Consider the following 20,862-nt stretch of genomic DNA (forward strand, 5'->3'; position numbering starts at 1 on the left):
AGAGGGTGTTCTTGCCAGTTGATACTGGAGAAGTAATACTAAAAAGAATGCAGATTTGGCCAAGGCACTCGCAAGCAGTGCCATGGGTCTAGTCATGAGAGATGTGTGCAGCAATTCTTCAGCTTTGGGCTGTGGTGGCTGCACATCCTCTCAAATCACAGCACAATACCAGTTGGACACAGACATGGGACCAGAGTCAGGGGTTCCCCCCCTGCTTCACAAAACCCATCTCTTTAATACCTTGCATTTGTTTAGAAATCTCTTTATTAAGTACTGAGCAGACCAAAAGCCTGTTTGATTTGGCAAGTGCAGACCTGGGGGAGGGGATCAAAGGAAAAAAAACAGCAACACTGCAGCCGATTCATCCCTCCTTGTTTATTCCACTAGAAATAGATTTGGCAGAATGCATCAGGAATGAACTAATCAGCAGGGAATTAATTGGCGTGTTAGTTAAAAGGCAGGAAGAAGGCGGTGAACAAATTCATGACTGGATGGCTGGAGGGTTCAAGCAGCCAGAGAGAAGCAGTGCATAGTGGAAACTGTGACTAGCAGGAGAAGTCATGCAGCTGTGCCAGAGAGCCAGCGGCTGAGAGCTGCCCAAAAGAACCGGGGGCAAAGATAACGCGAGTGTCCTTGGAGACAGAGCTGTTTTTGAGAGGGCTCCATCACCCAGGCTTCCCTTGCCATAAGGCTCCCATGTGTGGGGAGGGAGAGATGGCCAATCTGCAGGAGTGGGAGGGAGGGGTAACAGAGGTACAGCTGGAGGAGGCTCCACGGAAAGACTGTGGAAATGTGGAAAGCAGGGAAATGAAGAGGGACACGTCACTCGTTGCAAGCTGAAATGCAGAGGGGGTGGTAAGGGGAAGAAAGGAGCAGGGAGGCAGAGATTTGGAAGCTTCATCACAGAAGAACTGGCCTCAAGAGCAAAGGTAATGCTTGTATACGATTCTCTGCCTTCTTTCCCAGGAATGTTTTGTTTCTTCCTCTGGAGGAAACAGATCCATACACCTCAGAAAGAGGTTGTTGCATGGAGGGACTCTAAAGGCACCTGTGGGAAGAGCCAGGAGAGGAAGGAGTATGTGCAGACTGGCATGGACGTGGAGGTTGGAGGATTGCTACCTACAGTTCCTACAGAGAACAGGGGTGTGCAGAGCAACAGAAATAGGGAAAGAGAGAAAGCAAATCCTTAGTCAGGCAGACTGTCAGACAGACAGACATGCAGAGTGCAAGGTCCGTGAGTGTCTATCTAAGGAGAGAGAGCAAACTTCCTAAGAGGAAGGACCGAGTACTAAATGAGAGAGAGTTGAAGATAAAACATCCTGAAAAAGCAGGCACTCCTGGAGAAGAGGCAGAAGGTGAATATTACCTTCTCAAAACCAACTGTACCTTACAGATGTATTGCAGCAGATGTTTGCTTTGCACCTGGATGGCTTTTTTTTTTTTTTCTTCTTTATCCCCACTTTGGCTGCCTGCTGGCAACAGCATCACCTTAGCTGTCTGTCATCAGGGCTCTCAGTCAGATCTCCTTGTTTGACAGGGTGGTTGGGCTGTTTCAGGGATTCAGATGCCCTTCACTTTCACACAACATCCAGGTAGAAAATGAGCACTGTAACTCAGTTATATGAAAAAGCACTATTTAACTCAAATTTGTAGCCAAACTTGAAAACCCCAGGAGGATATTGTAATTCCTGCGTAATGTTATTCCAACCTCAAACCGTGTGTGTGTGTGCACCAGCATATAGAATTGCATCCACACATGTAAATTGAAGAATATTCTATTCCATTCCAATGGATTTATAACAAAGACTTCTGAAACAGGTGATACTCTAGCTGTACCACTGTGGCTGGCTTAATATTGTAGGATCCAATTTTTTAAATTATTTTTGGCCTTTTTCATGATCTTTCCACCATTACATAATTCTACAAGCAAATGCTAATGTTGCTTTTTTGTTGTTGTTGTTCTTGCTTGGAGAGCTAACAAATACCATCCGCTTTGCAAGTAGGGCTCTTGCAAATACTTTGGTTGTTCTGGACTAACAGGCTTGGCAGCTTTCTCCTCTAAAAGCTTAGAGACCTTTCAAGATCCCAGGCTGGGAGTCTCACAGAACTGGCATTAGAAATTGTATGCAGCTACAATATGCTTTTTTTAAAATAGGAAACTGTTTGGTTTATGTAACTGAAACCTTCTTGAACCTAATACATAAAACAGAACCTTTCAGTTGGGTGTGTGTAAGTAATATAACCTTAAAATATTGCAATGGAAATAAAGGAGATAGAAGGAAAAAAAGACAGAGAGGAATTCCAACAGTATGCAAAACTAGCTTTATTATCTATTGAGATACTTTACAAAATAGAGACTCTTAAACATACTTTGATGTTTAAATACCCATTATCATTGGAGTGAGAGCTACATTTTACGTATGTATGACTCACCTGAGATCAAACTCCCTGATACACTTAGAACTATATTTTATTTCTCTGCAAACAACCCAAAATCCAGAATCACTCTCCAGCTTCAGTCTGACAGTAGTTCAAAAGGAACTTGAAAAAGTTATGAGAGGACAACAGACCTCAAATGAAAAGCATTAATGTAATTCACTTGCATTTCAATGTTCAAATGCAGAAAAAAAAAATCCTTAATTTTAGGTATCACTGCAGGGATTGATACCTGTAATCAACAACATCCTCTTCCCAAAACAAGCATGGGCTTGAGCTAACACACTGGGATGCTGATGCACTCAGAGAGGGTATGTGTTCGGAGCAGTCAGAGGTACAGGGGAAGGTTTCGAGCCCTCTTGGTGTACAAGGGGCAGGAAAGCTCTTCATCATACAGCAAGGACTCACATGTCTGCAATAGGATGTGTGTGCTCTCCTCAGGCTTCAGGGGAGACAGGGCTCTCTGAAATGAAGCTGTGTTTGGTACTAGAAGCAGATGACCTGCGCAAATCCCGCATATCCTGGCAGGCAGCACAACCCACAAGCAGTGGTGCACTTTAGTCATCATGCTCGACCCCACTGTCTAAGTCTGAGGCAGATACCAAGGAAATCTCAGGGCTCTGTTGGGATTACCCACTGCATTGTGAGGAGGGATGAGCACTGGAAATGGAGCAACAAGAAACCAAAGGGGTTAATGGGAGAGGGAGTAATGGGAGTTCAAATACTGGCAGTACTCCTTTGCTTTGGGGCAGGGATTCTGGCTCGGATGGCACAACTGCTGATCCCAGCAGGGCTGTGCTCAGGGTATTAAGCTAGCTGAGCTCTTTAATCATGCTGAAGTGAGGAATCAAAAGGTTAAATGATGAAAAAAATATTGTGTAATAATGAGACAAATATGTTGGTCTTCACTGCCTGCAGATGAAGGGACTGTCCAGTGAATCACTGAGCCTACTCTGCTCCAAGGGCAGATTGTGATGTAATTTTCTGACAGCACCTCATATTATTGTAATTAATAGTAACAATGACAAAGCTAATATGTTGATATTGTTATTCTCTGCATTTAGGAAAGAGTTTCCATCCAAGGATGTGAGAGAGTTGTCCCTGCTTGTCCATCTGTGCTCTACCCTGATAGTACTTTCCAGTGCAACTCTGCAAAAGAGCAGAAGACATTTGAATCGGCTGGGGATCTGGTTCCTGTTACAGATGACCCCGCAGACTTTTTCAGCCAGGAACTTTGTTAGTGAATATCCATTTGCTGTCTACAATTCCACCTAGGAGAGGCAAGATTGCTCATTTTCTGTGTGCCTGAGGTATGAGAATCTTCTACAAAGATGATTATAACCTGATGTTTACTGTGATAATAAATTACAGCAGACCCTCAGGAATGCAGGGAGCAAAGCTACAAAGAAACTGGTCTGTGAGGGGCCCTGCAAATAGAACATGTGGTTATTGGGATTCATTTGGACACCTGATGTTTTCAAAAGTTGGAGCTCAAGTAGCATGGATTTTCAGTCTAAGATGTAGGTGGAATTTATTACCACCCTACTTTTAACAAACAGAGAAAGATCAAAGTATCCCAGCTGTGGGGTATCGAAACAAGTGGGAGTTGGAAAGGATAAGAAATGGACAATCTCTACAGGAAGTTTTCCAATTAGCTTGGAAGCCACACTGTCTCCTTGATGTTGGCAGCATTTTCAAATCATTTGCAATTAGACACATAGGTGTCTGGTAAGTCCTTTCCCATCAGGGAAGATTAAAAAGGCATTTGCAGGGCATAGTCATTCAAAGAAAGAGAGAAAAAAAAGCTGTAGAGGCTGGCACATTTATCTGGAAAAGCTGAAAGGTGGAGGAGGTATGGTGTCAATGCAAATAGTTTCAAGAAGGTCCATGAAGACCTTTTCATTATGAGCCTTGGTGATATTGTCAGACCTTCTTAAAGATCTTTATTTTGGCAGCTCTGAGTTAGCAGGAAGAAAAGGTGTATGCATGTGTGAGATAGGAAGAAGGTAATTTATTTTTCCTTTAAATGAATACTGCAATTAGATGAAGAATACTAAATACAAATTACATCCTGACAGATGGAAAGTAATGTTTTTAAAGTATCATGACATTTTCCATTAGTATGGTTGTATTCATAATGATACTTTAAATAGTGGAAAAATAAATGCAGTTGCAATTAAAATGCACTAGTGATCAAATGTAAGAGAGGCAGAAAGTGAAAGAAATTATTTATTTACTGCTTTACCTGCTACAGCTTCTGGTAGGTTTTGAGGTGACTGAATTTTTCCCAGATGGTTATATTATATTAAAAAAGAAATTTAATGTCCTCATATTTTGCAGGGAGATCTTAAGCTTTTGATGCATGTACCTGAACAGGAGAATAATTCAGATTTTCTGGATGTGCCTGCTTCTCACATGAGCCCTTCCATCACTGTGACTACAGATGACCAAAATCATCACTAAACCCCATGAACTTGGCAATGCATTTTTTCTGTCTGCTATGTGCAATATGTGCATAATGGATATTTTCAGCCAATTTCTAGCAGAACATCTGTTCATGACTTTTTTTTTTTTAATTAAAATACCAGATTCAACACTGAGGGACTAATTTATTAGGAAAGAATAACGAATCAGCATGAATAAGCTGTAGAGAGACTATCTATCCTCTTAGGTTTGGAGATGGTGCTTGCCCAGGAGGGCTTGTAGGTTAGGGCTGGCTTGGGAATGATGGTAAACTTGAAAGAAAACAAGGAGTTGGGTAAGTGTTCACATCAGTTCATATACATGTCCTGTTGACTCTGCAGCTTTGCCCAGGAGGAACTGATCCTGTGATACCAGGGCAAGGTGGAGATTGTACACAGGGTTTGGAGTTACCTTTGAGGTTCCATCAATGGGCAGCATCTAAGATATTGCCACTGGTTAGTGATCAAAAAGAACATTTTTTTTTTTTATTCTGGCCACCATGAGACACTTGATAATTTGTTCAATGGTTGTTTACCCTGTTTCTCCCAAATACAGAGTAGGGATGCAGTGATTTTCCCACTTTGTAGTACCTCCTCCTGACACTGCTAGAACATTTGTAGCCATAAGGTGCTATCCCAACACAGCTACATAGGAAGCAAAGCTACTTCCCCAGCTGCTGCTGGTTGATGAAGCATCTCAGTACCACTCTGTTGCTTGAAAAGGAAGTAAAGTTCATACCTGAGAAAAAGTCCCTGTGCTTCTGTAAAACCTATTCTGAGCAACTTGAACAACTTTTTAAATAAAAACATCATCAAAGAGAAATCTGGTGTTGTGATGACAGATGGGAAGTGGAGAAAGAAGAAAAAATAAATAAAGCACTTAGCAAGATATTTTATCTCCACAGAGACAGGGGAAAGTCAAGATCCTACAACGGCCATCATGGTGACTCCTCCTCTTTTCCTCCTCTTCATCCTTTTGCCCTGCAGTAAATCTCAGGAGGACTTTCTGGACCAGCATCAGAAATGGAACTACAGAGAAGGCGGTAGGAGGTCACAGTGGTGGTTCAGCATGGGAGGTGTTCAGTAACTCAGAGATGCAGATTCACTTATTTTGTCCTTGGAGTGGGATAGACAGTGCTCATTCATGACTGCTCTTTCTTGATTCCTGGATAGCTGCTGAGACTTCTGGAGAAAAAAATGCTTTTAGAAATCATCAGCTGGGGTATTCAGTGACAGCAGAAACTCTAGGCACCTGGAGGCAGAGAATTACACTGTGAGGGAGAGTTACCTGCTTTTTAATTTAGATCCTCAACGTGTTTAAAATTTGATATTTCATCACAACTGAGTTGTGATGGGGAATGAAATCAAACTCGGAGCAGTGGCTTGTATTTCCTTGTGCTGACACATTTGTTTTCCTCTCTTCCATGGACATCCTGCTAACCTAGCTGACAAGGTCAACATAGAAGGTGTTTACAGCATTACTCAAACCCTTGAGAAATGGGGAAATGACATCTTCTGGCAAATGAAGCATACCCTGCTGAACAACCCAAATGCTCTCCTGCCTGAGTTCTCCAGGTAATTCCTCTCATCTGGAGGTGGGATTCAGTCCTCTCCTGGGTGTTCTTCCCTAAGCAGGATTCATCTTCTAAAAGATGAATTTTCATATTTCTCAGTTGGGGGGAAATAAAACACTATCTCAGTACCTGTTCTGCTAGCAGCTCTGATTAGTAAACTGAATACTCTGCTAACTATTCATTGTGAAACACTCTCAACTGCCATCACTGTATTACAAGAATCTTCCTAAAGAAAATGCCCTTGGCAGCTCACACTTGTGAGAACAGGCTGGAAAAAATGAACTGTTCTACAAATCCACACATGGGCTTGGCCACAGATCAGGGATAAGAAGCTGATTTGGTTTGTGATGTTTTTTATATTTCAGTCTCTAACACCTAGATCTGAGAAAGCCATTCACTAGTTTATGTCATCGTATTCTCCCTTTGTGTTGCTGGAGATTTTAACTGTTGAACAAACTCATAAAATTTAATTCAATCTCGTATTTCCAGAAAGAGAGTAGGAAAGGCTGGGAAAGAAAGAGAGGAAAAAGGAATATTGGGAATTACTAGAAAACTAATATTACTTAAATCAGAATTGTTCCTAAAGCAAGTAAAGTGGCTGTCTTACATAACTAATTGTTCTCTTTAGGAACAAGAAAAAAAAATGTTTGCAAATGTTACACGTTCAACCAGTTGAAAAGGAAAGGTTAGAAGAATAAAAAAGGCATTGGACAGGTGGTCAGATGGTAGCTGTACAAATCAGTGTTTCAGCAGGATACGTCATAGATTGTACATTGGCCTTGGGCATCAAGTGGATTTCTCCCTGGCTGCATGGTGGCTCTTACTAGCACAGAATTCATCACAACTTTCCCACTGACAGTGCTGAAATTCATTGGTGCCTCAGATTATCAGGGATGATATTAAGTCTTGTATTTGGAAAGTTCTAACTTTAGTCCAGGAAGATGTGATGAGAGTATCCAGCCATATATCCTGTACTGGGCATTGAATTATGAGTTTGCTGGCAAGGACACAGACTGGTCCATTGGAAATGTTGAGGACTGACAGTACTCCATGGGAACCACTGGCCTAGCCTCCAGGAGTACTCCTAGTTAATTATTACTAATTAAAATAAGGTGGTGAAAGGACCATGTTGCTCATGCTGGTCCTGAAGTTTGTGCTTTCCAGGGTTCAGATGGGGGCCCTCAGATGAACTCCAATCACCAAAGAGCAGGGTAGCTTAGAAACATCTTTTAATGGCCTCTTGCAACTCTTCCATCGTCAAAGGCCCTTACCCAGCAAGAAACAAAGGTCATGGTAAATTACTTTGCATGCTCAGAAACACTCCCTAAACCAAGTTGTTCTTCTGTATTACTCCCATTGCAGTCTCCGCCCTGTCTCTGCAGCTGTGGACAACCTTGTGAGGGAAGTCCAGTCGATAAGGAAAAGGCTGGAAGAACTGAACGAACGTCTCAATGTCATCAGCAAAACTGTCCTTCCCCTTCGACTGAATGCTCTGCAGAGCCAGAGGCGTGGAAATACTCAGCTGAGGAGACTCCCAACACACAGGAGAAGGTTATATGCTCGCAGGAGACCTCAGAGCAGACCTCGGAGCACTTAATTCTCTACCAGAAAAAAGGGGAAATCCTCTTTTTCTTTTTCATCTGCTTAAGCCTTTCTCAATGGGACATTGCTGGAGAGAAAGAAAGTAAAGCACAACAAGTCAGCTTTGCTAAGGAGACCAGAACTTCTGCATTTTGTTGCTGCCTTAGGTCAGTAGGCAAAACCTCACCCTGTTCTTTAATGATGGCTGTTTTGTGTCCCAAGCAAAAAAAAGTTGACAAGCTCAGTCTTCTTGAGCATGAATACCTTCATTCTGTACAGGCATTCTTTCTGCTTACCAGAGGAAGCTCTTTCTATAAAGATCAGGTGAATTTCTCTCTCTGTCCTATTTTTAAAGCACTCCATCTGAAACAGCTGGGGAATTTGAACTTTGAAAGTGCTGAACAACTGATGAATGCAGAAAGATGGATTAGTGCTTGGCACTTCCAGCTGGGCAGGGAGAGGGAGAGGAAGTTATGTTTCAAAATATTGCCTTAACCTATTGTCCATGTTCATATGTTCAGAGGGTGAGTAGGGCTGGATAACCTTGGTCTGTACACCATGATTCAACACTGAAGATATATCAATTGCTAGGGACCAAATATGAACATCCACCTTCTGCAAAGAGTCTTTTTCTAGCTATGTGGAACTGTGCACTCACAATGGTGTTACTCAGTAGATATGTTCAGAATTTCCAGTGCTCTGAAACACACTGAGCTGATTTTTGCCAGGACCCATGGAAAACAGGGGATTTTTAAATTGTTTTTCAAAACTATTTAGAAACCTAATGCCAAAGATAGGTGTCTGGAAGGATTTTCCAAAATAGCTTAAGAGACTCTTCAGTCCCCAAAATCACAGATAATAATTCAATTGGTGTCTAGTTCACAGAGTATTTTCTCTGCATGCCAGCATTGACCTCCAGACACTTCCCACCATCCTTTAGCACAATTAATATCTGCAGAAAATTAACAACGACACTCTACAAAGACTTTGGTCCCTCAGGGATTACCCAGAATACCCTGCCTTCAGCTTGTCTTTGCCTGTGACAATAAAGCTGGTGATAAAAAAAGAATGCATGAATCAAATTATGCACTGAATGGAGGATAGACTGGCCTTGCCCTTCAGGTCTCTAAAGATAAATCCAATACAGAGATTTCCATTCAGCACTGCAGTCAACTGTGTACATGAAATGTGTTGAAACATAAGAAAGAGACTCAGAGAGGAAAAGAAACAGGTTGTCTTTAAGGTCTGGATGAAGAAAATTATGAGAACACAAATAAAGAATGGATTATGTCTAAATGATTGTGGGGGTGTCTGGCATGTCAGTTGTTTTGAAAACACTCTCCAGTCACAGTGAGGATGCTGACTAGCTATTTAAGGATTCCCAAAGCCTGAGTTTATGGAAAGAAATTCAGTGACAGTACAATAACCTCCAAAAGGAAAAGGGTAAAATCTAGTTTCATATGAAATCTTTCAGAATGGACTAGAAGAATTAACACAGTAAGAATTTTAGCTGCAGCCTGGGAGTTAATTGAGTGGGGGAGGTAAATAATTCCCGGATGTAAGTTCTCTGAGCTCAGGTTTTCAGAAAATAACAAAACTCAGACTTGGCCTTCTTTGATTTTTGCTTGGGAACTTGAAACACTGCTTAGCTAGAGAAGGGAAAAATCAAGACTGTGAAAAGGCTGATAAAAAGATACAGTTGTGCCTTTGTTGAAGTTGTCATCATAATTTCTCAGGAAATGTAGAGCATTTTGATCACAGAATATATTTACATAAATTGCAAGGAATAACAGGAGAGAAAGGCCCCCAACTTCTTGTTATTCTGCATTCAGAGTTTCTAGGCTGTGCTGTAGCAACAGCTGCAGCCTTGCACAGACTGCTGATCCCTCCAAGGGTTGCTTTGCTTGGGGCTGTAGGGACTGCTTTTTATTTTGGCCTGTCTGGAGGAAGAGTACAACATAAATGTTAGATTTCATGGTCTTATTTTAGACACAAGCATTTTATCAGGCAACTCAAGCTGTATAAATTGAGGACTACTTGAAACACAAAGATAAGACTTCCCTAAGTCCCTCAAGTTACTGATGGCTGGTGGTGGGAGGCCAGACCAGATCATTGCATACTTTTACTTTACACCTAAATGTCCACCACCAGCTTCTGCCAGAGACAGAGAACAGAGCAAGATGAACCCCCAGTCTAACCCAGTCCACGTATTCCTATGCTGATATGTGAAAGTTTGTAGTCTTGGCAAAACCTCCTCAGCACAATGGAGAAAGCCACCATCTATTTTAAAAGAGAACAAATAAGCTGCAGCATGCAATGTGTATTACAATTCTCCAATTTCTTCCATAATGGTGAATAAACCAAATAATATAAATGGTTAATAAATTACTAATCTGTGACCTTGTCACCTGTGTCAGCAGCCCTGTCATTCACTCTGTGAATGCCCATGCCAGGCTCCAGCCCAGCTCCCTGACCTGAACACAGCCTGTTTGATCAGATGATAACAGCCAGCTTCTCTAACCTCTATGTACGACCCTCTCTCTAGATTGAAAAGCTTTAGTGTCCTATTTATTTTATCATTTTATTTTTTGCTCCTAAAGAATGTAGGAAGGTTGTGTGTGCCAGCCTACTTCTGCACTGTTCACCTTCTATTGAGGAGGCAGCAGTCCAGCTGAGCAACTTGAGATACCTCTGTCCCATCTGCCTGGGGAAGCTGGCCTGACCCATGGGACTGATTCCCAGGGACTGGTGTTTGATTTCTGCTCCTGCTAACCTCTTCTTAAGAGATCCTGGTAAGGCACTTGTCCTTAGACGTGGCTTTTACAACACAAAACCACTTGTCACAAGGTGTCTAAGTCTTCTATGCATATAAATGTATCCAGCTACAGAAGCCATCTAAGCTGTAATTTACAGTATTTCTGGGAAAGGATCTGGACAGAACGTTTAAACAGAGATGACCAGTTGGGTGGTCAGTGGAGGGAGGTCAACTATCATTAGGAACTTCTAAAATCTACCCCTCACCTAAGGCTTATAATTGACCAGACTGCCTGCTTAAAAAATGACTATGTTCCCCTTATTTCTGTTTATTTTTTAAAAACCACAAAAGACCAAAAAAACAAGAGGTTATGATTTTGCAACTCCAGGACCATGGTGCCCTTCCACGCTAGGCATGACACACTTCGCCAGTACTTCCCTTTTCCTGTATTGCATTCCTTTCATATCCCCTCTCACATTTCCCGTCTCCCAGAGATGAATACCATCTGTTTCCCGCACTTCATGACTCCTCACACTTCTCGGAGCCCTCCACACTTCACCCTCCGGGGCTGCCGCTGCTCTCGCACGGCTCCAGCCCCGCGGCTCCCGCGGCCTCGGGCGCGCCCCGGGGGCGATGGCCGCGCTGCGGGCGGGGCGGCTCCGGCCCTCCCACCTCCTGCGAGCGGGGCCGGCCCGAGCCGAGCGGGGCCGGGCCGAGCCGGCAGGGGCAGAACCGAAACCAGCGGTGCAGAGCCGAGCCCAGCGGGGCAGAGCCGAGCCGGCAGGGGCAGAGCCGAGCCCAGCGGGGCAGAGCCAAACCCAGCGGGACAGAGCCAAAGCCAGCGGGACAGAGCCGAACCCAGCGGGACAGAGCCAAACCTAGCGGGACAGAGCCGAACCCAGCGCGGCAGAGCCGAGCCCAGCGGGGCAGAGCCGAACCCAGCGGGGCAGAGCCGAGCCCAGCGCGGCAGAGCCGAGGCAGCCGAGCCGCGGCATCATGCTGGGCATGGTGAAGAACTCTCTGCTGAGCACGGTGGAGGCATGGCCCTACCGCCTGCTGAGCAAGGGCGAGAAGGTCTGTGCCGGGCGGGTCTGCGCTGAGGGGATCGGCCCCGAGCAGCGCGATCCTCCCGGCAGCGCCTCCATCCCCATCTCCTTCCCCAGGATCAGGTCAGCTACGAGGAGAGGACGTACGAGGGCGGGAAGTTCGCGGCGGTGGAGCTGGTGGGGAAGTCGTTCGACGAAGCCTCGAAGGAAGGGGCAGTGAAGCTCCTCAAGTACGTCGGAGGAAGCAACGACAAGGGTGAGGATGCTGCCGGCCCCGCGGGCTCGGCGGGTGTTGGTGGTTGAGGCTTGGTGAGAGTGGGATGGATGGGAGCAATCAATGGCACTGCAGGCCCGCCTGGCTTGTGGCTCCTGGCACGGGGAGTCTTTGATGGGGATGGCCCCTCACTGATAAAAGTAAATTTGCAACAGGCTAAGTGGTGCCCAGCCAACTCATGCTATGAGTCCGCTTATAGCCCGTCTCTGTCTCAGGATGAAATCTCAAAAATTGTTTAAACAGGAATGAGTTACCTTGCAGCTGGGATAACATGAGGACAGGCAGACAGGTATCTATCACAGCTCCCTGGGTGAGCAGCAGCTGATGAAATCCAGGATATCTGGGACACTTCAGTTCTATGATGTGCCCTTGTGGGCAGTGAAATAACAGTTACGACCTTGATATTTTATCTGGCTATTTTTATTCATGAAATGGTAATGAACAGTGAGCTTCCTTTATAATGGTATATTTTAATGTTTTATGGCAGTGCTTCCAGGTGATTGCTTCTAATTCTCATCTTACTAAAATGTGCACATTTTAACCATTCATAGCAGGAGAAGACTACAGAGTAGCTCTGAGGCATATACATGTTCTCAAACACCTTTCTCCATCTTCTAGGAGGGGATTAGTGTAATCTTTATAGGAGTAGGAGGTGGATGTAGAGGGAAATGGTATTTGCAGCAAAATTCCTCAAAAGGTGATGACTGCTGTTGCTGTAGTAGAAAGGGTGCCTTCTATAACATGTGACACAAACACAGGTATGACATCTAAGGAAAATAGATGAGAAAGATGGCTTGATCTCAGCTGTTTTTATGGCTGCCTGGTCATGAGGTTTAGAGGTTCCCTACTGCTGCAAGAAGAGTGAAGAAAACTGGTCTTCAGTGCCATGTGGTACTTCTTGGTGGTAATGAGTAGGAAAAAAACCTTGCTGTTCCTTGAGTGTGGAAAGCATGGACAGTCCTGCTGAAAGCCATAACAGCACTGAGGTTTGGGGCACTGGGACTTGTAGGATGTCTGGAAGCATTTGGGAGGTTTTAAGAGAAAGCTCCTGTCACCCAGTATTGGCTGTGGGCTCACAACTAAGTGTGCATAGTATTAATTTAAATGCTGATGTAGATTTATATGTGCCACTGGCCTGCCCTGGAGCTACAGACCCTGCTGTCTTACAACTGATTTGTTAGAAGAACAGAGTGTCTAATAGAGCCACAAAAGCAGCACCATTAATAAAAAGCATTCCAGAGGTCAGTTGGAATCCTTTTTTCTCAAGCTTCTGGTATGGAGAGGGAGCTTGGCCCAAGCAGAAGCCTGATGATGGCTGTTCTGCTTCCCCAGAGGAGCCCTCTCCTGACAAGGAGTTTGTCCATATGAGGAGTTTTCCAAAACTAAAATTAACTTTTGTGAAATCCCTGTTAATTTTGAGTTCCTGAGGGCCTAGACTTCTTTAGCAATGTCTGTATATGTTTCAGGGGTTGGAATGGGCATGACTGCTCCTGTCTCCATCACTGCTTTTCCTGCTGAAGATGGCTCGTTTCAGCAGAAGGTGAAAGTCTCTCTGCGGATCCCGAGCCAGTTTCAAGACAGCCCTCCGTGTCCTACTGATGAAAGCATTAAGATTGAAGAAAGACAGGGAATGACCATTTATTCCACGTAAGGAATGCATCCTGGGACCTCCAGTCTCAAGTGATGAGGTCTTTAGAGTGCTCTGATAAGCAGAGTTTGTTTTACCAGGTGACTTGCTGTACAAGGGGTGCATGTGGCAGAAGGAGATGGAGGAGTATGTCTAGACTGAAGACAGGTGTCTTCAAAAAAGAAACCTGACAAAAAAATTCACTTCTTACCCCTGGTCATGCTGCACTGATGTGAAATATGGATTTTTTTCCACTGGGTAAACAAGCATGAAGGCTAGCCCTGAAAGATACTGTGCCATTTCTATTGCATGAATCTATTGTTTTTCCCCACTTTCTGGGTTCCAGATTGTTCATAGTCATTAAGAATGCTCTTTGGTGCAGTTCACAAACTGTCCACTGAAGCTTCATTCAGATGGACTCATACCAGACTCCACCATGGAAACAAGCAGCTGCTGCATTGCTTCAAGTCACCTTTGAATGTCTTGGGGTGTTGACTGACAGCCTGGACTCAAACCAGCATCACCATAGCAATAAGCTCTTCACCTTGTCTTTACCCTTTGGAGGTTCCTTTGCCTACTTTCTTGAACTATTTTGGCTGACTCTGACTCCTTTCTTGCCTCCAACTGGTGCTTGGCCTTTGCTCTGGGTGTGGGCCACTTCTGCAATATCAACCTGTTTTGTCTCAAATTTCAGCCCTGAGGGAGGGTGGTGAGGTGCAGGCTGACGTGGAAACAGTTCTTGTTGGTGGGAGGTCAGCATTAAACCAGACCCATTTTAGTCCACCCCTTTTAAATGGCATTGTGTTCTGTAATTGCCAATTGTGTGTTCCTACCTCCCCTTTTCCTTGGGCTAGCTCGAGTTTGGCTTTCCTTCATGATCTTTCCTGCAGACAGTTGTTCACACCACAGTGAGCATGGTTGTTGACAGCTTTGGTGGGGACTGTGGGCTGAGCTGACTTGGAGATAACCTTGTATTTTAGAAAGTTGTTTCTCTGATATGGTGCTGATTCACAGGGCAGGGCCATTCTGCTGGCTGACATACATGGGGCTGTTTGGGGGGGATCCCTTTGGGGCCTCCCAGTGGATAACTGCCCAGGGACTTTTGTTATTGTGTTTGGTGGACCCAGGTAGATTTTATCTCATCCACTTGTCAAGTTGCTTGTCACCCTTGGCTGTGTCACCCATGCGACTTCATTTGTCCCAGATGAAGTGTGCTGCTTCACAATGAACAGTGCACACATGAGTGAGTTCACGTTGGCAGGGCCTGGATCAAAATGCGTGTCTAAATATACTGTGGCTATTTATTGTTCTCTCTCTCTTCCTTCTTTGCTTTTCCAGGACTGCTCAACAGCTCTCTGGTTACTTTGCAGGCAGTTTGGTGGCTATGCCAAAGAGGCAGATTACGTGAGCTATGCTGCCAAGCTGAAGGCTGCTCTGGGGAGTGATGCTGCCTACCACAAGGATTCCTACCTGTGCAATGGTTATGACCCCCCCATGAAGCCTTACGGACGCCGCAATGAGGTCTGGTTTGTGAAGGAGTGAACATCTGGCTCCCCGTGGTGCTGCCTTGCTCTGATAACCTCCCTACACTATGTCCCTGTCGTCTTTATAAAATAAACTAAGAATTCAACAAAGGCAAAAAACTATCACTGCTTTTTTCCATGCCTTAGTCTTTTATGGACCATAAAAGTAATTTTAGAAGAACACTTGCTGACCCTCGTGACAGTGCTGTTCCTTCATTCCAGACCAGGTCCTCAGCCACACAGACTCTCTTGATCTCTCCGTGACTTGTTTTTATGTGCTTCTCCTTTGTGCTTCCAGAGTTCAGTGCTGAGAAAACCAAAAGCACTTAATTGGCTGGTGCCTGCCAGGAGTCACGTCCAAGTGTAGGCAGACTATTAGTCTCACCTGAGACGGGCAGGGGAACGTGACAAAAGTGCATACAGAGACTTTTTTATCTCCTTCAGTTTGCTGCAGCTGTAAAATGCTGCTTTTATCTTTGCCATTCCATAAACAATCTAAAGGGACACGGACATTGCTGCCAACACAGCACAGAGAAAATAAACATCCTTTACATTAATTCAGAGTGTGCAGAAGATCAGCACTTCTGTCATCTGTCTGAGAAATGCCATTCAGAGAAACATCCAGACTCTGTTTGCAGCTTTCTTTGTTTGAGGAGAGATGTGTGCTGTGTCTTCATCTCAGCTAGCAGCTGGACAGTGTGACCTGGAGACCTCAAGATTGTTTCCTCACCTTCCTATTACTTTTGTGTAACATTTCTTTAAAACTAGCCTTATGCAAGGGCCAAAGCAGAAATATGTGTGGTTATCTAATTGATTTAGAGAAATTAAAGGCTGGGGAGAAAGCAGATACTTATTACTTGTGATCTGAGTGTGCATTTGAAGAATGGTGAAAATATGGTGAAACTACCATGAGTACCAATCTAAAAAACTTTTCTTAAAAGTTGTCAATTTTTGAAGGGCTACTCAGAACAATTGTTTTCTTTAGAGAAGGAAAAGAAAAACATGGCTATCCTGGGAAACAGGGACTGGGGTCAAATAATCAGTAGCCTTTTGGAAACTTTGAATACAATTGCAAGTGTGGGTCATATTTCAGGAAGAGTAGCAATGTTGAAATGTCAGGCATCAAACCAGCATTTTAGCTGTTGGCTCTGCCAGGGAGCACTCACCCTGCTGCTGGGTGTGTGCAATGCATTACCTGCACTAAAAGAGGTGTGCTCCTCTGGTGGTGAAGTGCCCCATAGTTCAGGTGCTTCCCAAAAGCCATTTTCCCCTGGAGACGAAAGAGACATTTGTCAGCTGGCATTATGGCTTGTGGCTGCTCAAGCTGTTGCACGTGCGCCTGCTTTCTGAGAACAAATCTCAGCAGGAAAAGGAGAAAACCGGAGGTTTTGATGTGCTTTCCTTTTCTCTCTTGCTGAGCCATATAAGAGTTTGCTGTGAGCTTCATGAGAGTTTCAGTCACCTGTGTGCAAGAGAAGCTAGTTCAGGATGGGTAAAAGGAGCAGGTAGCATTTAATTAAGCAAAAAAAACAAACAACAATGACAGGGAAAAGCTATTGGCTGTGGTTAGTGATTGCAGTGCAGGAGAGGAAGAATAAAAAGAGAAATCAAGACAAAGAAAGAATTAGGCTTTTGAAGGAATTTTTGAAGCAGCAAATGCCCTTTTAAGCTTGTACCTGAATCCAAAGGGACAGTTTATGTCCCAGATTATTTTAACCTGTGTGGGTGGGAAATGGAGGAGCACAGTATTGTCCAGTTTGTGCGTTCCCAGGTTCGGTTTGGAGCTTTTGTGGATACAGTCTGGCAACCTGTGGTGAATGTCCTTCAATAATCAAAACCTTGAAATTTCTCAAAATTTATCTTGTGAAATCTCAGATGCCAGTAATAAACCTGGTATAAACAGAGCTGCAGAGCTCAGCAGCATGGGGGGAGAATGAGAGCTTCAGACCCGAGAGTGAAAGTAAACATCTGTAGGCTCTGCCTTGCAGCCCTGATACTGGCCTTTTGCATCAGGCAGGCAGGATAGAATTTCATAAACATTGTTAAATAATGTCAAAGCCTTATGCAAACTGAATTGCCTTTTCTGTACACACAAAGATGCCTGTGTTTTGTCCGCATTTTCTAGTTTTGAGATAAATAAATAATAATATTGTGATTTACAGCTTCTGTTCTGATCACTGACTTTGTGAGCTCAGTGGGAGTAGTTGATTTGCTAGACCGTAGGTTGCCAGTTTATCTTTCTGTTTGGGGTACTAATCATGTCACAGCATTTATAAATAGTCATAATGCTTTTTCCAATAAATCACTATTTTGGGTATCCTGGCGTGGCCCTGCATTATCTGACTGTGAGAGACAGGAGCTGATGAAATAATCTCCTTTATTTGTTCCAGCCATTGAGAGGCTTTGAGCAATGTATTTGTGTTAATGTAGAAACAAGGGGCCTGCTTACCTGAGGAAAATTATGTGTTCCTGTGGCTGGGGTTTACAGGCAGTGAACAAACACATATAATGCTCAGGCAAATACTGGTGATTGATTTTCAACATGATCTATGACCCAGAAGTGCTAGGCATTTTGTCCCATTGAGGTCCATCTAGCTTGGTGCCATGTCCAGTAGTGGACACCTGAGACGAGATTACAGGAACAGTGCAACTGTGGGCTCAGAGCTCCTCTAAATGTTTCCCTGTCTCTAGTATGATGTAGCTCAGGGATTTTTGTTATTGTGCTTGGTGGACCTGGGTAGATTTTATCTCATGCATTTGTCAGGTTGCTTTCTAGAAATCAGGTAAAGTTACTATCCATGGCATCCTTTTGTCCTTGGTTATGGAAAGGTAGAAACACTCTTTGTCTGAGGGTTTCCAGCAGGCTGTCTCTCTGCTCCTTAGGCAGCTTTTTGATATGCCTCTGTCACTGCAAGTGAATGTTTGTTTGGACAGCCAGTCGCTGTTGACATTGGAGGATTTCCAGCCACCTCTTTGTGCTGGGGCCAGAAGTCAGAGGTGCATTCTGGATTTTGACCCAAGGCCAGCATGGCCACAGACACTGTTACATGCAGTGGACTCCTGAACTGGTGTTAAAATAAAAACATTTTTCTCCATCCCCTGCAGTATCTCTGAGAAGTTGGAGTGCAGCAGATTATCTAGAGATCTCCTTGCTTCTCTTCTGCACCTGTGCAGTGTCCTTTTCTGTTCCAGTGAATGCTGAAATGGAGAGATTTTGGTGCTTTTCAGCTGTTCGACAGGGCACCATGGCATTGCCTGTTGCGTGTTGGTTTAAGAAGACAGTGCCAGGGAACTCAGAGGTGGATGTTTCTCTGTGCCCCTCAGTGCTGCCAGAGGTAGCCTTGCTGGGTTGTTGGGATGTGGTGGCTTTGTGCATCACACCCTGCATTGCTGCCCATGGCCCTTTTCCCATCGCCTCACTTGTCAGGGCACTGGAACGGCTCCACAGCCGCCTGTGCTGCCTGCTGGGCTGGACTGGCTCAGCAGGGGAGTGGCCTTGGGAGTTATCTCTGCCTCCCAGAGACCGGACTGCCCTTGCTGCTTATTAGCAGCTGGGCAGGTCCCTCCCAGTGCTGTGCAAAGCAGTGGTATGATGGCACAGGACTGGCCACAGGAAGGGCTGCCTTTCAACAGAGCCAAATTTAAAAGCATAATTTTGATGGGAATTATACACGTGCCATGTAGATTTAGCTGTGCTGGATATACAACCTTCCTAAGGTACTCCACTTGTTGGTGAGGAATTTTCCTGCTGGTATTAACCATGCCAAACCCTATATTTTTATATATATATATATATATATATACATGCATATGGGTATAAATGTATGTATATGTGTATGCGGACCAGCTACTTTGATCTATTGTTTGGCTTCTGTAGTCACTGAATAACTCACTAGAGCGAATGCAGCCCCAGGGTGAACTTTTGCAGGCTGAAGTTTTAAGACTGCTAGAATGAGAGCTTTGTTAGCTTCAGAAAGGAATACTTTACTTTGTAGACACATGCTTTAATATATCTAACACTGCATTAAGAGGATGACAGCCATTATAAAAGAGCTAATTGGTTAAGTTGTCCATATACATCTTGCCAGACTTATAATACTCCAGTCACTTTGAGGGGATGGGTGATCTATGCTGAGTGAGGAAGTAACATCATTATTTCCCCATTTTCATCAATCCCCGTGGCAAAGAGTGTATGAGCAGCTATTGTGCTTATGGTCACAAATTTTCAGTTTTGCAATGCTGCCCCAAGGCGATGGGTCAGAGCAGGAAGATTGTGGCTCCTAGCTCACATCGTCCCTCCCTATTTAATTACAATAATACTTCTTTTAGAATAGCACTCTGAGCAGCAGCTCTCTTTCTTCTGTGACAGCATTTCAGCCACTCTGAGCTAAAAAAGAAATGCATCTCTTTTAACAGGACCATAAGTAGCTTTAGATGTATAACGCCTCTATAAAACTGCTTGGCAACACGATTTATTAGAGCGGGATCAGTGGTAAAAGTGACTTCTCTGACAGTAATGGATGAAACACTTCCAGCATAGCTACTCTGTCTCTGCTTGGTGCCTATGCCAACAGCAGGCTGGTTTTGTCAGCTCATTCATAATCTCTGCTTTGCTCTCAGCAGAATCCGTTGCACAAGACAGGTTTCAGCCCTGGCAGATGCTTTTTTCCTAGTCCTCTGTGGGAACTGCTGCAGAAGATGGGTCAGTGCAAATGCTGCTGGATTCCTGAGACTCTGTCTGCTTAATTCTGCATCCAGACCCTACACGTAGGTGGGAGCTGGGTGCATGCCACCCCCATACCCCTCACTGCTGCCCACCCCCATGAAGAGGAATTTGAGTGGCTGGGGTGAAAGGAGCTGCGCTGCTCTTAGACTGAGTGTGAAGTCTGACTGATCAGCAGCCCAGGTCCCAAGGGTGTCTCAAATGTATCTTCTGTGCAGTCCCTGTGAGAACACAGGGTTGAGAAGCCTGAATCTAAGGTGCAGATTTTTAAAAGTACCAGTGGAAGTGAAAGATCCCAGAAACCACATCCTGCAGTATACCATGTGCTGCAGCAGCCTGATCTGCATTGTGACCTGAGCGACCTTGGGTGTGCAATGTGTCCCGGCAGTGTGACCCAACTCTGGGGCTCCTTCTGGTGGGGCAGCAGAGCCCAGCCTGTGCCACTGCACCACCACCCACCCACCCGTGCCTGGACTCGGAAGCTAGGTGGCTTCTAGCAGAGGATTGGGTTTGGGATGTGTCTTCTTCAGCACATGAAAGCAGAGAAGGATTGCCATGGCAACTATTCTCAAGTATTTTTCCAGTGTTTTCCAATCTTATTCATTTTTCTTATATCCCTAGTGTTTAATTTAAGGCCTTTCCTAATTGGAGTCCAAAAAACCAATTGAAGTGAATTCTCTGATTAGACAGAAAGTTCAGACACCTTCCCACACAACTTGTGAAGTACAAAATCAACAGAATTGAATGTTGCTGTGAGTAAGAGGAGATCTGAAATTTGAAATGCATTGTACCCAGACAAATGGAATAAATGAAGCCTTTTACTTAAAGCAAAGCATTGAAATAAAAGATAGTGTACAGCAT

General features: G+C 44.3%; 1 protein-coding gene and 1 long non-coding RNA gene across 4 annotated transcripts; both read left to right on the plus strand.

Moving 5' to 3' along the window:
- Positions 1–806: 806 nt before the first annotated feature.
- On the plus strand, positions 807–10,399 carry LOC131558009 (uncharacterized). Of its 2 annotated transcripts, XR_009274777.1 has the most exons (6): positions 807–929; positions 3,501–3,746; positions 4,777–5,194; positions 5,804–5,941; positions 6,344–6,473; positions 7,835–10,399. It is a non-coding gene; the product is annotated as an uncharacterized LOC131558009 (long non-coding RNA). The 2 variants fall into 2 exon arrangements; XR_009274776.1 differs by lacking the exon at positions 4,777–5,194.
- A 1,142-nt stretch (positions 10,400–11,541) lies between these two features.
- On the plus strand, positions 11,542–17,503 carry HEBP1 (heme binding protein 1). Of its 2 annotated transcripts, none has more exons than XM_058805406.1 (4): positions 11,542–11,882; positions 11,972–12,110; positions 13,595–13,775; positions 15,094–17,503. In XM_058805406.1, the coding sequence occupies exons 1-4, from the start codon at positions 11,805–11,807 to the stop codon at positions 15,161–15,163; spliced, it is 468 nt and encodes a 155-aa protein (XP_058661389.1). In that variant the 5' UTR covers positions 11,542–11,804; the 3' UTR covers positions 15,164–17,503. The 2 variants fall into 2 exon arrangements, with proteins under 2 accessions (XP_058661389.1, XP_058661387.1); XM_058805404.1 differs by having other exon boundaries at positions 11,551–11,882; positions 15,126–17,503.
- Positions 17,504–20,862: the final 3,359 nt, after the last annotated feature.

Source organism: Ammospiza caudacuta, chromosome 5, assembly GCF_027887145.1.
Source record: "Ammospiza caudacuta isolate bAmmCau1 chromosome 5, bAmmCau1.pri, whole genome shotgun sequence".
Lineage (NCBI taxonomy): Eukaryota > Metazoa > Chordata > Aves > Passeriformes > Passerellidae > Ammospiza > Ammospiza caudacuta.

What these genes read in the sequence shown, in the direction of transcription:
- HEBP1 (XM_058805404.1), top strand. Translation starts at nt 11,805, where the DNA reads ATGCTGGGCATGGTGAAGAACTCTCTGCTGAGCACGGTGGAGGCATGG. An exon ending in TGCTGAGCAAGGGCGAGAAG is followed by an intron (nt 11,883 to 11,971) that starts GTCTGTGCCGGG and finishes CTCCTTCCCCAG; the next exon opens with GATCAGGTCAGCTACGAGGA. An exon ending in GGAATGACCATTTATTCCAC is followed by an intron (nt 13,776 to 15,125) that starts GTAAGGAATGCA and finishes GTTACTTTGCAG; the next exon opens with GCAGTTTGGTGGCTATGCCA.